Consider the following 16633-nt stretch of genomic DNA (forward strand, 5'->3'; position numbering starts at 1 on the left):
GTACTTGATATTCTGGTGCCATAGCCTGTAAAACAAAAAAGCCTGATTCTCATAGCCTTGCTTACTGTGGGTGTCAAGCTTGTATGATCTGTGGATATGTATCCGCTTCTCTAGGCAAAATGCTCAAATTTCAGAGAGATTTAAAAAATGAATTCTAGACAGCATTTTTGTAAATCGTTCGAAAAGAGAGAGACCTTCCCAAGGAGTATGGATTTTCCTGCAGCCAGTGCTTTCACAGTATTCAGCTGTAAGTGCCATACAAAATGTTGTAAAAACACCTGCCTGCTTTATAATCTGCCATTACTATTTCAAATTTAGAACAAACCTTTAAAAAAAAAAAGTCCTACTGGACAATAAGCATGGAAAAAGATTTGGTTACAGAGATGAAGCATGCCTTTATATTTTTCTGTTTGTCTTTAAAATGTTGCCTAGTTACTCCACAAACTATAGTCAAACACTTAACACTATGAAGTGACTTGCAACAAACATCTCTAACAAGCATAATGGGAAGACTGACAGGCACAAGTTTGTTTGCCGAGTACCTGCCTTATTGCAGACCAAATGCACCCTGACACAATTACATATGGTTACATTCTCATCGTAAGATTTCTACAATAACATAGTTTATCCCACCCCTCACCTATACCTTTATTCGTGCAGTAGTCTTTGCAAAGTATGATTTAGTCATTCACACTTCAATGTAAAGAAAAAAAAGTGATTTCACAAGGACACAGGCAATTCATAGGAATACATTCAACATTTGGTCAGCAACAACTAATTAAGCATTTAAGTGGACTTTCCAGAAAGCATGTAATTTGCTAAAACTACTCATGGAAATGGAACATACACAAGCCCACAGGATCTGTTAAGACACATCCAACAGTGCTAAGGGAGTTGGACGAAATCCTGGAGAGGTTACTTGCCTCAGGAGGTTTCTGAGGACATCATATCTACCTTCCAGAAGGGCAACAGAATAGTTGAAACTATTCTTTTAAAAGTTGCAAGGGATCACCAGAGGTTAGAGATGATCAAGGACATCAGTACTCTTATCTTCAGGGAAAGCCTCTCTTGATGTATCTTGAAACCACATTTACCTTTTTCTTCTTAGCTTTGTCCTCAACAGTGCATTCACCTTTTGGCTAGTTTTTACATTTCAAGACTTATTTCTCTGAAATTGTCAGACAATGATATTAAAGGAAGTCTCACTTTGTCCTCGAGTAAATCACCCTACAGTTTTTGCTAGAAGGGAGATCAAGTTCAAGCATACTCCACTTCTCATGGTTATCCAGTGGTTTTAAACTTCAGAATAATATTCATCAGTTTTTTTCCATCAGCACACTCACTTTTTTATACATAAAATAACAAAAGCCACTAACATCAGTTTAAACATCAGTTCCTGAAAAAGTACATCAGAAGTCTCTCTCCAGCTCAATACCATCCCCTTCAAAGAAATTAGTATTGTTTTCTCTTAAATTGATTACTAATCCCCAATTTTGTCTGTTTACCTAGTAATTTCCCACATAGAACAATACAAGACACAGCCAGCGCCTCCTACGTTTCCTTTAAGCAGGACCCAGTCAGAGGAAGCTATCAGATTAAACTGCCACAGTCCATTTTTGACAGATCAATATTTCATTCTTGCTTTTTTTTTTTTTTGCAGGTTATCTGGTTACTCCAAGACATGCTCAAGATTATCTCCAAATCTTTGAAATGTCTCTTCACTCTAGGGGTGAAGGGGTTGATTAAGACACTTTATAGACGCCACTGCTATTTCTGAAGTTTCAAAAAAAGTGGTTATATCCTTTACTCTAAAAAAAATGTGAAGTTTTAGATAAATCACAATAGCCACACTTAGGTTTTATTTGCTAACTGCCAAGTGCATCGAGTTAATTATTATTAAATGAAGCTTAGCCAAGGTCAGTCAAACCGCAGTCACAGTTTATCCTACTACTTGTTTATGGTCAACCATAACACTGCATACAAGTATTTCTTGCACATCTACAGCAAATTTTATGACCACACACATTACTCACTGCTGCTAGCTCAAACCACTGCACAGTTGAGTATAGACATACTACAACTGGCTAACCTACCACAATATCGTCAAAACCTGGTAAAATAAGCCAAGCTATGATATTTTTGGTCTAATACTCACTACTTCTAGCAAATTTGAAAAGCACAAACGTGGCTTATGTTTTCAGTGGCAGTATTTCAAATTTAGTAATTAAAATAGATTTGCTAAAGTTATAAACAGAGGTTAATATCAAGGTTAATATCAAAGGCATGACCTTCCTAATAAAATTCATTCAGACAGGTATGGTTTTATACTACTACTTGCAAACATCTCAAAATCTGTGTTTTAATGACAAACTGATTTAGCCTCTCGAAATTGGTAACTGCACTAGTTTGGGAGATGAAGAATGAGTCAGTCTTCACTGACTGGTCTGAAAGACCAGAAAAAAAAACACATAGGTCTGAGCACTGATCTATTCTTTGTGCCAGGGCTCCGATACAGAAATGGCTGTTACAGTTCAGTCAGGGAGAGCTGTGAAAGTGCTCCTAATGTGCCACAAGACATAGCCAGTCAAACCAGCTAAAATAACTTATGCAACTGATTTACTGTTGAAGCCAGCTACTAGTTCTCACACAATTCTTTAACGCAACTTAGCTGAAGGGCAGTAACAAACAATCCATAAAGCCACCACTTCTTAAACTGTTCCAGCCAGAGCTGCAAGCACTTGCTTGTTTATGCTTATTCGTCTTTAAATGATACAGATGGGTAGTTCTTAGATGGGTAGTTCTTAGCCTTTCTGATTTGTGGCTTCCTAAGATTCTTCCCAGTAGAAATGAGCAACTCCTAAATCCATATACCCTGTCCCTAAGCTAATTTTTCAGTTATATTTGCATATTGCTTAAAAGTAATCCAAGATCAGTAGTAGCTGGCAAGTTGGCTGGAAAAGGTTTATTTAGACTACAGAGTATTCAACCTAAGAGTGGTTTCCAACCCCAATCAACCCTGCGTAAGCTGTTCTGCTTCCCATGGAGCACAATTTTGTCTAGACAAAGGTTACATTGTCGACTGAAACAATGATCCAAGGAGGTCTTCCAACAGCAATAGCTGCCATTTAGGCCCACAGATTTACTTTAGCTCCTCTCCTTTCTAAACAAATAAGCAAGTACAAACCACTTAATGAAACTGGCTGCGCACCCGTATTCACTCCAATGAGCTCTTCAGAAGTTATTTCATTATGCCTAAGCTTTGTAAGTTTGGAGAAACAGCAAGCCTGACAACAGAGCACATAGCTAGGCTTCCTGACTTCAGCACAATACAGTCGGCAGCTTTAGATTTTTGTGTATCACAAATAGAACTGGACAGGAACCCAGATCTGGCACATCACCCCACCCCCATTAAGATCAGCCACGCAAACACATTTTAAGCCATTCCCTATTGATAGTAGGCCACTCTGGCCAGCTATTTATGAGCCCTAAAAAAAAGCCTTTTGATGAATATATACATTTGAAACAAATTTTTAGTCTCCTTCATATACATATTACATCATTATTCTTCAGCAGAGAAGCTGTTTTTCCTCTACTGAAAAATAGCACAAATTCTAAGATATTGTCCCATGAGAATACACACAATCCACTTTTAAAGCCTCATATAGAGATTTCAGGAGACAATAGAAAAAAATCATGACACTCCTCTGCTTAAAAGTACCCCACTGTGGGCTACTATGCAAGCATAGAAATGTATGGTGCAACCAACTTTGCATGTTGTGCAATCATTACTATAAACATTTGTCTACAATTAAGATTTCAAGGGGGGGGGGGAGGGAAGTGAAATATTGTCAAATAAGAGGTTAAAATCCTTTCCTCAAGGGACTCAATGTTGCCCTCATATTTTAAACATATTACTTTTACACTTAACTGTGACTAGCTTTTAAAGAAATCTGAAAATTCAGAACAAAAACAACACTCTCCCTACACCTTCTTTAATATAAGTCACCCATAACTGCTCAACAAGATCTATCTCAACACAACAATCAGAAGTTTCAGCTTTTATAGTCTGATGAGTATATTCAAACATGCTGTCCTCCAGATAAAAGAATAACCAAGATGTCAACTTATATTTCTTTGTGTCCAAAAGAACTTCTCCCAACACTGACACATTGCCACACTTCTCCCCCCCCCCCCTTTTTTTTTTTAAACATGTAGTCCTGTAATCCTTATGCTATTTACCGGGGGAGGAATAAACAAAAACATCTGCCCATTCCCATTATTGACACAGGCAGGTAAGTCAAGCTCCTTTACAAGTGGTTGGCAACTTATCATGCTATCAGGATCAGACAGCAGAGACTGAGAGGAGGCACAGAGAAAACACTTTCTAAGAACTAGTTCTTCCAAAGTTGAAGGGCACCTGAGCTCAATGATAATTTTTTACATATTATCAAGTCTTTTAGAGGAAAGAGAAATGGCTAGGGGGGTAGAAGCAGTAATTAACGCCCTATTCCTCCAAAGTGTGAAAAGATTTGTTTTGCCTAATGTATTTAGCATAAAAATATATTTACTCCAGCATCTGCAGCAATAACATTTAAAATTCTGAATATATCTTGAATGAATGAATCAAACAATTACTACTTAAAAAAAATACTGCATCTTCTTGGACAGCTTTGAACTTTTTAGAGTAATAAGAAACAAGGATAGCACCACAATAAAGACTAATTTGGGCTAAATTGACCAAACTGAGCCCCATTTAGTCACGTTAGACTAAGACTAACTGTGCTACGGTTACTAATAGTCTCACCAGCATCTTAAAAATACAAGCTTCAGGTAGATTCCTGCATTCCCACCAATCGCCATCATCAAGTCAGGTGCTCACTAATCCATCTCACTCCCTAACACCCAGAAGCGTGATCAAGACACAGACTACTAGAACTTAACCTAGGTGCATGTTTATGTACAGTTTATGAAGTATCCTGGTATATCAAGTTAGCCCAAAGGCCATCGAAACCAACATCAGGTTCCAACAGTAGATAGTTGGAACATGATAACTGAAATTCTTTGTAGAAAGAACAAAATTAGCATGTAAGAATGATTTCCCAGAACATTCTCCCGGTAACCAAACTGCCATGTGACTTCATGAGTTATCCATCCTTGGACTTCCATTTCATGGATTCTTCACACTGCTTGTTGGACAAGCATAACTTTCAGCATTCATGATATTCTGAGAAATAGAGTGCAATACTTTTAATTTTGTTTTTGTTATTTTGATCACTCCTAACTTCAATTAATGAATTTTTGTCTTTATAAAGGAAGAAATTAGGGGGAGGGGAAAATCACTATTCACTCTCCCTTTGCCATTTCAGATTTAGTAACTTTTATTTAAATAAATGTCTGATTTGAATTATTTCCATGCTGAATACATTTTCAATAATTTTTCTTAAGTCATTGAATTTTTCCCCCGTCATGTCTCCTCTACTCCCAAACAGGGGAAAGGCTAGAGAGGCACAGTGTTTGAGACGCATTGTATCATAAGTTTATGACAGTTAAATGTTTTCTGGTTTGATCCTTCTTCCTTTCCATATTCTCCATTTGATTTTTTTAACCTCTGCCAAACACCATTGAATTTATATTTCCATAGATCTGTTTCATCTCCAATAGCTCCATCTCAAGTAGTCACAGCCCCACTACTAAAAGAATTATTCCTCCAATACAGGCCTCTTGTGCCACTTTACAATCTCGTTGTCTCTTATCTCCATTTTAACCTCCTACACTCTGAGGTGCAGTCCTTCACATTGGGTTCCTACATTTACTCTACCTCTGAGTTTAAGAGTTTAGTCCTTGCAATTTGTTACCATCATTTTTCTATTTAATCAGCCCTTGAACACCAGTTGCTCCAAAAAGGCTCTAGAAAAAAATGATTTTTAAGCCTCTGAATATTCTGAAAGCCATGAACTTCCATCCACGTGCAAAACACCTTGCTTCATGGAAAAGTAGACTCAAGAGGTACACAAAACCTCACAACTCCGAGCAAACGAGGAAGGTACACTATGTCTGTCAGGAGCATCTAAGTGGGAAAACACCCAAAAGCATCAGGAATACACAAAGGATACAAGATCATACCACCATTCCTGGTAGGAGGCTAGAAAAACACTGACATGTACATGGATAATTGCATCAGTGCCATGAGCTTCGTCATATTAGGAGGAAGACGAAAGGCAGAGTAGAGTAACACAAATCCCTCACCATTTCTCTCTATTTGCTAAAGCTAGCACTCTCTCCTACTTGTTCTTATTGCCCTCCAACAGGAGGATTTAGTAAAGGGAAGGAAAAAAAGGAGCTAATGCAATTGCTATAAGTAGCAGTTACAGAATAGTTAAGCTTAATTTAGCAGTCTAGAGGAACGCAGACATAACTGAAAACTGTTTACAGAACGCGCTTCCGTTACAATGCAGCATGCTCTTAAGATTGGAATACATTGAAGTTTTTGTTGCACAAGCAGTAATACCATAATTTATGACATCTGGAGGCAAAAGCCAAGTGATAAAGGCAAGGAGAAATTAATTACATAGTTCACAGCTACATAGAAGCAAACAGCATTTAATTCAAACTTAAACTTCAGAATAGAGTTTCAAGAGAAGCAGCTGCTGGTTGAGCAAGATGCACAAATGAATCATCTCACAAATGATTTCATAAGTTGTATGCATTTATTCTTGAATTCTTGTCTGTAGGCTAGCACAGTCACAGTTCCATCATCAGGCCAGGTACATAGTAAGTTTTAATTCTAAAAATATCATTATTTGGTGAGAATATCAACTAAAAAGACTACAGAACAGCCTAATCTGCTGCACCACTAACTTCAGAAGTAGAGAGAAAACAATCAAGACACTGGAGAAACTAAGAATACCTCTGTTTAAGATTTGCCATTCCTGTCCATTTTAAAGATGCAAAAGTTACTTCTTGAAGATATGCAGAAAAATCTGAAGTCAACTACTTCAAGTAACACTTCTAAGCAACTCAGGTTTAAAAAAAAAAAAAAAAAAAAAAAAAGCACACTAAAACTTTCCACCCAAAGTAAGATGTCAAGAAAAAAAAAAAAGACATGTCAGTAGGCAATAAGCTCTTTCTAGAAACTAATTTCAATTAAGTTTTGTAATAGCAATTATTTAACTTGCAAATGTCATTCAAAAACAGTCTAGTAAAACACAGTAATCTAAATCATCAAAATAACCTCACACTAGTCACTGAAGCAGAGGGATTTGATACCAAGAGATAGTAATGAAGAGTGAAGGGAAGGAAATGGCATACTGTACAATGGATTCAGCTGAAAAGCACTTCACATTTTACTTCAAATTCAAAAAAAAAAAAAAAAAAAGTAGAAGATTGATGGAAGAAATGGAGTAGAATAACTGAGATCAATCATGCTGAAACAAAGCTGTCCTTCCCTCCATTCACCCATTAGGATTGCAGTATATCACACTCTCGTTGGTATACAAACTAAAGATTTTAACATTATTGTCACTTACCCAGTATTCAAGTTCTATGCCAGCTTGATAGACAAAACGAAAACATAGACGCTAGTGTAACAAAAAAAGACCTACAAATCTTTCACATTAGATTTACTATGCAGCTCATTCTGCTTAGATTGCCATTTTGTATATTGCAACAAAGCTAAAATGCTTTGGGGAATCTTTTGGTAAGTCAAATGAAAATATCAAGAATGTTAATTCCACAAATAATAGGTTTATGTATTATTTACATAGTGAAACAGATACTAGTCATCACTCCAAGTTTTCAGTCTCACAGCTTTCTCCTTTATCCTTTCCATCTGAATATTCAGCAGTCCTCTACAGAAAAGTGTTCTCATATTTTAGTTTTAATTCTTTTCTTCCATATATTTAGGGGAAGATACATTTCCCTAAAAGAAAGATTCAAATCAAGATTAACTAGAAACATAGGTATTTCTAAGATACAAGTATTACACCCGTAGGCAATATTGGCTTCTCCAACACCAAGCATTGGCTTCATGTATTACACTGTTTCCGATAAACCTTCCTCGCAACAGGATTAAAGACAGTCCTAAAATATCAGGGCTAATTTAGTGCTCATCAAGATATCCTCAGGGAAACAGGATAAAAAAGACTAAGAATCGTTATACAAGAGTAATATTAGCAGGGAGATGGCCTTTGGCAATTAAAAGCAAACCAATTTTCCTTTATACTTCCTCTAACATATTTAATAGTCAATGAACAAAGAAATATAACAAAATACATGATACTTTATTTTTAGAGAAAGTGGGAGATTGGTTTCTCCTACGCTCCTACCCTCCTCCCCCCTCCCCCCCCAAACTGTGGTGAGCACTAGAGAACATTCATGCTAGTGCTGTCTTCACACAATCAGGAAAAGACTCCACTGCAAGTAAAATAAATATGATTAATCATATGTGAACTATCAGACTTCCAGATTTAGATTTCTGAAGAAAATCCTAGCCGCTGTCAAAATTTGTTTATTAACCACAATTTTTAGGAGTACGAGAAATAAATTTTACAAACTGTATTACCAAACAGAATTAAGGTCAGTGTTGTCACAGGGATTAGGACACCAGTTTCTTATGACCACGTCAACTGTCCAACAGCTTTGAGAAGCTCAGTCTAGATTCTTGTGAAACACACTAAATCCAACCCTATGTAGTTACACATTTGATTTCTGCCTAGGCTAAATGAGTCCAATAAACCTAGAAGACTCAAGTCATACATACTGCAGTTTTAAAATTATGTTAGCGAATAAAGCAAAAGCATAGGAGAAATGCATTAAACTGACTGTGAGGTAACACTTACCTTACTACTCATTACTCAAAAATAATTAGCAGGAAAAAAAGACAGTGGATATCCAGTACGCAAAGCTGAGGTGCACTTAACCTTGTGAGGTCAAGACACCAGGTAATGAACCTGTTTCGGAACAAAAATCTAGAGTATAGAAGCAGAAAGGTTTATATTTCACAAATTCTTTCAAGTGTCTGAAACTTCACTAGAGATCAGCTTCAAGCATCTGCTGATCTGACCTGTGCTCCAATTTAAAGGTATGAAAGCATTAAAATACTGAGTAATAGTTATACTCAGTGTGCTTGATAACTAGCACAGAAAAACTGCCTTTTAAGAAACCACAATGTCCAGAGCCACAACTTGGGTCAGGCTATCCTATTTTAATCAGTGAACACAAGTCTCAAACACACAGAAAATTAGCAGTTCATGATTAGCTACAAAGAAAGCAAACAACTAAAACGAATAAGGTACTACTGAACAAGTCAGGAAAACATAGCTACTCACTTTCACAGACCTAAATTAGTGGTCAAGATATTCCTTTAACAACAGGGTCACATTACTCAAAGCAATTGCATTCCTATGGCTGCAATTTGTTTTGAATCCTCAGTATTTGACAACAACAGTTTAAAAGACAGAAGTCATTCATATCAAAAGAAAATTATGAATATACGATAACAATAAAACTGTATTTTGCAGTAATACTGGAAAACAGTTCTCCATTCCTGTTCTACCATTCCATCTTCCCCTCCTAAAGCAACTGCGTGCAACAATTCAGATGTGTACCGCAGAAGAACAGTTTGATAATTATACCTGCATATGTGAGCGACTTATCAGCAAAAGCATCATGATTGAGGATTGTGTTTCAAGTACAACAGTGCTAACAGAACCCTCTGATGACTTAATCAGAAATATTTTGATTAAAACAGTTAGCTCATGGTTACAGAGACTTATTTCTACTAACTAAAGTCTTCTAACATTTTCGTTAGTTTAAGATGAAAATTTTAGTACGTACATAAAAAATACCTAAAATTTGCTCTCTAGTCAACCGGTTAGAGATGCTCTGTCCATCAGTATAAGTTTTTTAGAACTTCTTGCATAGAGGCAGGGTGGAAAAAGAAAAATAGCTCTTCCTACCAAACTCTAGGCATACTCTACTTGTCTTTGCACTGCCAATGATAACTACAGTATAAATCGAATATTGCAATCACTCTCCTACTGTTAAGACAAGTACCATTTTAAGCTCTAGCAACTGGAAAGAGATATTGCAGCTACAACTAGGGTATCAGAAGACTTGGATTGTTCCCTCAAATGTCACTGATTCTCTGCATCAAGTCCCATCTAGAAGCTCTGTAAGCAGAGAGGACCAGCAGCATTAGCACCATGTAGCTCTTCTTCTCCTGCCTTATACAAGCACTTACTAGTCACCCTCATTCTGAGGGATCACTGCTTCACGAGACTACGCAAAGCTACGGAAATGCACCAATATAACAGTAGCGAGGGTCACGTACTTCAGGCAAACATGTCTCCAGAACTCTGTATATCATCTTTTTCCTATAGCCATGCCTGGAAATAGCTTTAGAGTCCATCAAATTCAGAGGAAGTGGCGTTTTTCCCCTGCTTGGCAGTTTTCTTCCTCTGATCTAATGCAACTCGCCAAAAGCAGTTTGTTAAGTAAAATATTTGCCAAGTGCAGAACTGCTAATGCCTGTTCTTGAATTCTTACTTTCCTTTGGCAATGTACTTGTGAAGGCAAAGCATCAATGGAAAGTTCAGTAGCTGACACTGGTTGCAATCTCTTGCTCAAATAAACAAGGAATAGCTCCACTCAGATGAAGGATACTGGAAATACACAGATTTAGTCAACACTGAATAAATTATTCTACAATAAATTGATTCTATTGCATTGTTTTAAGCTATTTTTATTCCAAACTAAGGCTTCATTCTTTCAAGCAAAAACAATTTGTACTACTAAAAAGAAGAAAAAGCACAGGAAGACATGAATAAAGACTTGATACAAAATATAAAATATATATCAGTATAGAAAGAAAATAAAATAGTAATCAAGCAAATACCATCTTGGGAAAAATTTTCATCTCACTTTCAAAAATCCAGTAAAATTTGTACATGTAGCAGGATCTCTGGAGGCATAAATCAGTACTGGTATAATGCATGAACAAGTAAATGTTGCATCTGAAGTTTGAGAATTATTGATATAGACTTACTTTATTAGAATAAATTTCTCTTAAAAGCCTACAATTTCAAGGGACATTGTGCTTTTGGCGTGGTAAGTCCTTATCAGCAAGCCATTAGAGATTGCTAGGAACAATTCAAGATAATCATCAAATTTGCTGTATTCTTCCCAAGGCGTGCGCTATTAGGGATCCTTTGATCTGAGCTGTTACCAGCTGTTTTTCTGGTCAAGAAGCCACAGTTTCTTTCACAAAATAATGTAAAAGAGTCCAAGATAGTCATAAGAAATGTGAGAACTCTAGCAGCACCAATTTGCTGCACCGTACCTGTACCCACATCATTCTGCTCTGGGATCCAAGTACAGTTACTTCTTGGGTAAAAAACCTCCAGAAAGCAATCCAGCTAAAAACAACCTGCTAGTTTATTATTAAGCAGCTCTACAAATACAAGTACAATTAAAGAGACAAGGATTTACACTGATTTAAAGAGAAGAAATGTCATTTTAAAAGAGATTTACATTTAAATGGTTCATTAACCTGGTAGTACAAACAATGTTTTCTTAGTTTGTGGGAACTAGGTCAAATAGCTTTAACCTACTTTCAGCACATCCATGCCAGCTCTGCAACAGAAAATAAAGAGTTTTTTCAAACCTGCCTTTTCATTATAAATAGTTTTCTAGATAAAGCATGCTGATACTTCTAGATCAATAATGTGCCCTCAGGGCAAACAGCTGCCTAAATATGAACCAATATTGGATAATAACAGCTGTGTTTCCAACATGCTATGTTGAAAGTGCTATTCTGCGAGTCCAACAGCGTGTGCTTAATACAACATGTAAGTTCGTATTTTAGTATTTGTCCAGCTCAGCCTCACAGCTGAAATCCCAGCTGCATACCCACCATAAAGTACTCCCTATTCTACAGAGATGACTACACAGGTCTGAAGAGAGGGGGGAAAGAAAAAGTGCACACACATACACACACCTCTAGAAGGTTAAAAATTCATAGAACCTCCTTTCAAATGCAAACATATTATAGTGTAGTTGGTTCCTGATGAAAATAATCTCTAAGGAAGTGTTGGTATTTTGTCACTGTGTCACCGCAGAAGTTTAGAAAATAGCTCTCAACATACAGGCCAATTAGCTTTCCCCTTTCAATCAGTTTCTCATTCTTAGTTCACCCAAAGCAAGTGTTCTGCAGTATATTAACATCTTCTGACAGCAAATTTCTCTCTTTTTAAGAAACATATTTCTACTATAACTTTCAGTGCCACTAACTGGTACAGTACACTGCCTACTACTGAGCCACAAAAGCAAGCAAGCAAGCAAAAGTCAGAAAGAAATATGCCAACAGGGTTGAAAATCTAAGTTATTCCTACTCTTATGTTTAGGGTTCTAAACAAGAAAGCATTTTCCCCCTTCAAGTATTAGAAAGGGATTCCGATTATGTCAGAAACTATGTAGTTGGACAACAATGTCCCTATATTTAGGAACATTAAACATATATAGCCATTTATTAACTATAAACAATATTTAATGAATTCTTACCTTGTAACATGCATCTATATGCAGATTCAGATATTGCATAAATGTGTGGTGGCATTTCATGACGCTTCTTCCCTCTGTACATCTCGATAATGTTTTCTGAATAAATTGGGAGGTTCTTGTAGGGATTTATGACTACACAGAACAGCCCTGAATAGGTCTAAAAAGAACAAAAAACAACACTATTAGCCATTTGTCCTTATAGATTCATGTCAGTATACACAGTATAGAAACAGAACCACAAAAAGTAAACAAGTTTCCTTACAAATTATATATTTATCTTAAACACAAATTAAGATTTTTTGTTGAGCATCTCAAAGTACACATTACACTCAAATTATTGGTTTCCAGCTCTCTTAAAAGGCTCCTTAATTACTTATATAAGAAGCAATTTAAAGATAATAAGCGTGAATAAATAGGAAGTGGAGCATCTGATCTCTCTTGCACAGATATTTAAATTTCCTCTTCATTTACAAAGTTCCAGAATTACGGGCATCTTCTGCTTAACTCATTCAGTAAAATGTCTATTCAAATTTACTTGTTCTCTTTTGGACGAACAGGTAAGTTATCTAATAATTTTCATGATCTTTTGCAAAGTGTTAAACAAAAAGATTAACAGATCTACAGTAGGAGCCAGGCATTTTCTGTATCACACAGTATGAAAATCAACTGTTAACCAGCTTAAGAGTTTTCATATTGACAAAGAGAGATATTCCACATCGAACTATGATTTGTGGCAGACCAGAGTTTTACCGGGAGCAGGGGAAGGGGAATAGAAACAGGATATTATAATAAAGTTCTTTGAATGGGACTAATGATGATTGATAGACAAACAGAGCAGAGGCTTTGTGCAAGTAGTGAACCCTAACTATTTACTGTCACTTTTTGGATAAGGAAAAGCCTATTTCTAGCCACAACTATTTCTGGTATTCCCCTCCCATAGTCCTCCTCGGAAATTTGATTTCTCTTCTTCTATTTGCCCATCCTTCCTCCTCCTCAGCCTTTCTCAATCCCAAAGTAACTTCCTTCTGCAGCAGTCACTGCCTCACTTTCCTATTCCAGGTAAAAGAATAGTCTCACAGCTGGCACTGCAGACAAAGTTTCACAATTTGTTTTTAGAGCTGATATTGAGGAGAAATTAACAGGACTACTACAACATCTAGAAAGTCAATTATGAGTTTTACAGTGTTCATTTCATTGACTTTATTGCCGAGAAATGTATTCTGTTTACTCATTCAGAAAAAATATCAAAACTCAAATCTTATCAAATTGAACATACAACACAAGCAATGCATACAGGTCCCCTATGAATGAAGTATCAAAGACAACTCTAGAGCAGCTGAATCTATCCACTGTAAAAAATACTTGGTAAGAAGTTATCACATACACGAGGAGAAACTAAAAAAAAAGATGTACATGGTCACTCACTCATACTTTGCCTACTGGGTTGGATGGATTAGTATGATTTGGCTGCATGGGCTTTACAATAGATAAATGTTTTTGGTATGACACAAGATTGTCTTTTTGTGAGTCTAACACTTAAGGTGATCTATGGGGTTTCCCTGGCCCGAGACATGTGGATAACTCCTACCTTTCCTCAATCAACTTAACCAATGGATTTTCACAAAACAAAACCTTGTCATTCTCCATTTCATAACAAGCTTTGACTGTGCATTGTTTTAGCCATTAATAGTATCCCTACCTGTAATGGCCCAGAAATATGAGCAGGAAAGACTATTTTTCTTTTGACAAAAACATGGAATATCTTTTTGAATGTGATAAAAGAAGCTGTTTTTCCAAGTCAGAGGGAAGAAAAGGAATGAAGATAGTGAGTAAACAGCATTCCTAACTGTTGAGAACCTAACTAGCAGTAAGCACATTACTCGTGATTCTTACACTATTTGTTGACTTTAAAAGCTTTCTGCCATATTTGTACGAACAGAGCTGTTGGAATTCCTAATATGTTTCCTTTTTTTAAAAAAATAAAATATTTTATTTGGAAGAAAGGGAGCCTTCTACTTTTTGTTCTTACAAGGAACCCTGAAAAGACAGACCAAACATGATTCCCATGACTTAGATTAGGAGCGTAGAGACACAGAACTTGGTCTTATGACAGATTTCCTTAAAAGAAAATAATCTGAAATCTGATTTGGTCAGGTCTCCTGAATGATAAGAACTGCAGTGCCTGACCCAGCCAAACATCTTCAGTAATAAGGTACTTAGATGTCATCAGGCCAATTGACCCAAGCATAAGAAGTAACTTAATAGACACGTGCTTATGTTAAGTTAGTATGACTGTTGGTAAGAGAGGTGATTGCTCCCTCAGCCTAATTACACATTTGTATTATCATCGGCATTGATGTTCTTGCAGTAACTCACTGAGTTGGATCCTGTTGAAGATGAATTTCAAAAAGAATTGGTTTGCAGTACAATCAGTTCCCTGATCAGATTTACTCATGGTCACTAGTGATATCATAAGGGAGCAGGAAGGCGGAGTAATTATTTTAATAGAATGGTGGAAAGGACCAAAAAGTGAAATAATTGGGGGGGGGGGGGGGGGGGGGGAAATCTGTGTTCTTCACCAGATGTCTTAGCCTCTGCTGAGGTCACCCACATCCACCTATAAATTAGTGACATAAAGGCATCAAGAATTACCATAGATCTAATTCTCCTTCTAGTCTTCCAGTAAGGACAATGAGAAAGGCATGCATTCATGAAGTCTTCCTCTATCACCAACTCCAAATCAGTAAATAGTATCTATACATTATTTCTCTGCTATGACAACATCTAATTAAATAAAACTTAGTTTATCACTAGATAAACCTATTGCTGGATGAAAACCAGTTATCAGCAAGGAAATTCACAAAGCCACAGTCAGCTTCAAGTTCTGTCCCAACAGTTCTCCTCAGCAGTGCAGGGCTGCTCCAGAGGAGGTACAAGCCCAGCAGCACATCTGAGCCCTTCTCTATTTTTTACCCACTCACTACCAAAGACTTGCAGTTTAACTTCACAAGCTCCTGGTCTACGTCTTACTGAGAATGGGAACTCTCACAGGCATGGCTTGATATTTTAAGTTGTAACAACATTACTTTATATCTAGCTATATAACTGGTGCTTCCAAATAGAGTTACCCTCTTCTGAGGGCAACACCTCTATTCTCTGCAAACCCCTCTAAGCTTTTATCAATTTCACAGGTATTTTGGCCCTTTAAGGCTCCAAAAGAAAATTTTCTACAGTATCACTATATCATCGTCCCCAGATGGGAACAAACTAGTTTAATAAGCTCAGTAAAAAGATCTTAAGTGCTGTGGAAAGAACAGCCATCAAAGGCTATTCCCCCCCCCCCCCATATGAAGTAAATAAATTACTACATGAACTTCTAAACTAAATTATGAATTCTTTAACAACACTACAGATCTTTAGTGGTGATACCCAAGGCTGGAAGCCTTTCTAGACTATCTTCCAATGCAGTAACTAGAGCTGAGAATTAGTGCAACAACGATCAATAAAGTCCAGAGATGCCAACATACCCCAGTCATTCTAGGGGAAGACCAGTGGACATTCCGGGTAGAGCAAAGGATTAATTTAAGGGGCTATGTATTCAAATAGGTAGAAACAGAGGGTATGAAATCAGCAATTCTATAGTTTCACTAATGCTATAGTTCATTTATTTGAAATAAAATAAATCTTCTAGATCTAAATCATTTATCATCAAATCTTTAGCCTGACAGAGCTCTTAACATGCAGCAACACCCCAACACATTTCCTGCAGATTTCTCACTCAGTTGCCCATCCCACAGTCTCCCTGCAGAATTTAAAATTGAACTTTCCACAAAGATATCTCTACACTATAAAGCCTTCATTTACTTGACAGAAGATGAAACTGAGCTGTGTGACGCTTCCAAGTTTCCTGACCCTTATCTATCATGCAGAGTAACATATGAACATATGTAGTACCCATAGGAGGGGTTCCCCCCCCCCTTTTTGGTTTGGTAGGTATATAAACAGTCAGGAGGAAAAAGAGGAAGGTTGTTTTTATTCAAGCAGATTTAAGTGAAAGAGAGATAAATAGTACAGA

At 36.8% G+C, this 16633-nt stretch overlaps 1 protein-coding gene across 2 annotated transcripts in view; it reads right to left on the reverse strand.

Annotated features, from left to right (window-relative positions):
* Positions 1 to 16633, reverse strand: part of MYH10 (myosin heavy chain 10) — a 99290-nt gene that overhangs the window by 70645 nt on the left and 12012 nt on the right. For both annotated transcript variants that reach the window (XM_062591689.1, XM_062591690.1), the window contains exon 3: positions 12559 to 12715. In XM_062591689.1, the coding sequence (XP_062447673.1) occupies positions 12559 to 12715 (157 nt within the window). The remainder of the gene's footprint in view (positions 1 to 12558; positions 12716 to 16633) is intronic.

The sequence above is a fragment of the Rhea pennata genome, chromosome 19 (genome assembly GCF_028389875.1).
Source record: "Rhea pennata isolate bPtePen1 chromosome 19, bPtePen1.pri, whole genome shotgun sequence".
Taxonomy (NCBI): domain Eukaryota; kingdom Metazoa; phylum Chordata; class Aves; order Rheiformes; family Rheidae; genus Rhea; species Rhea pennata.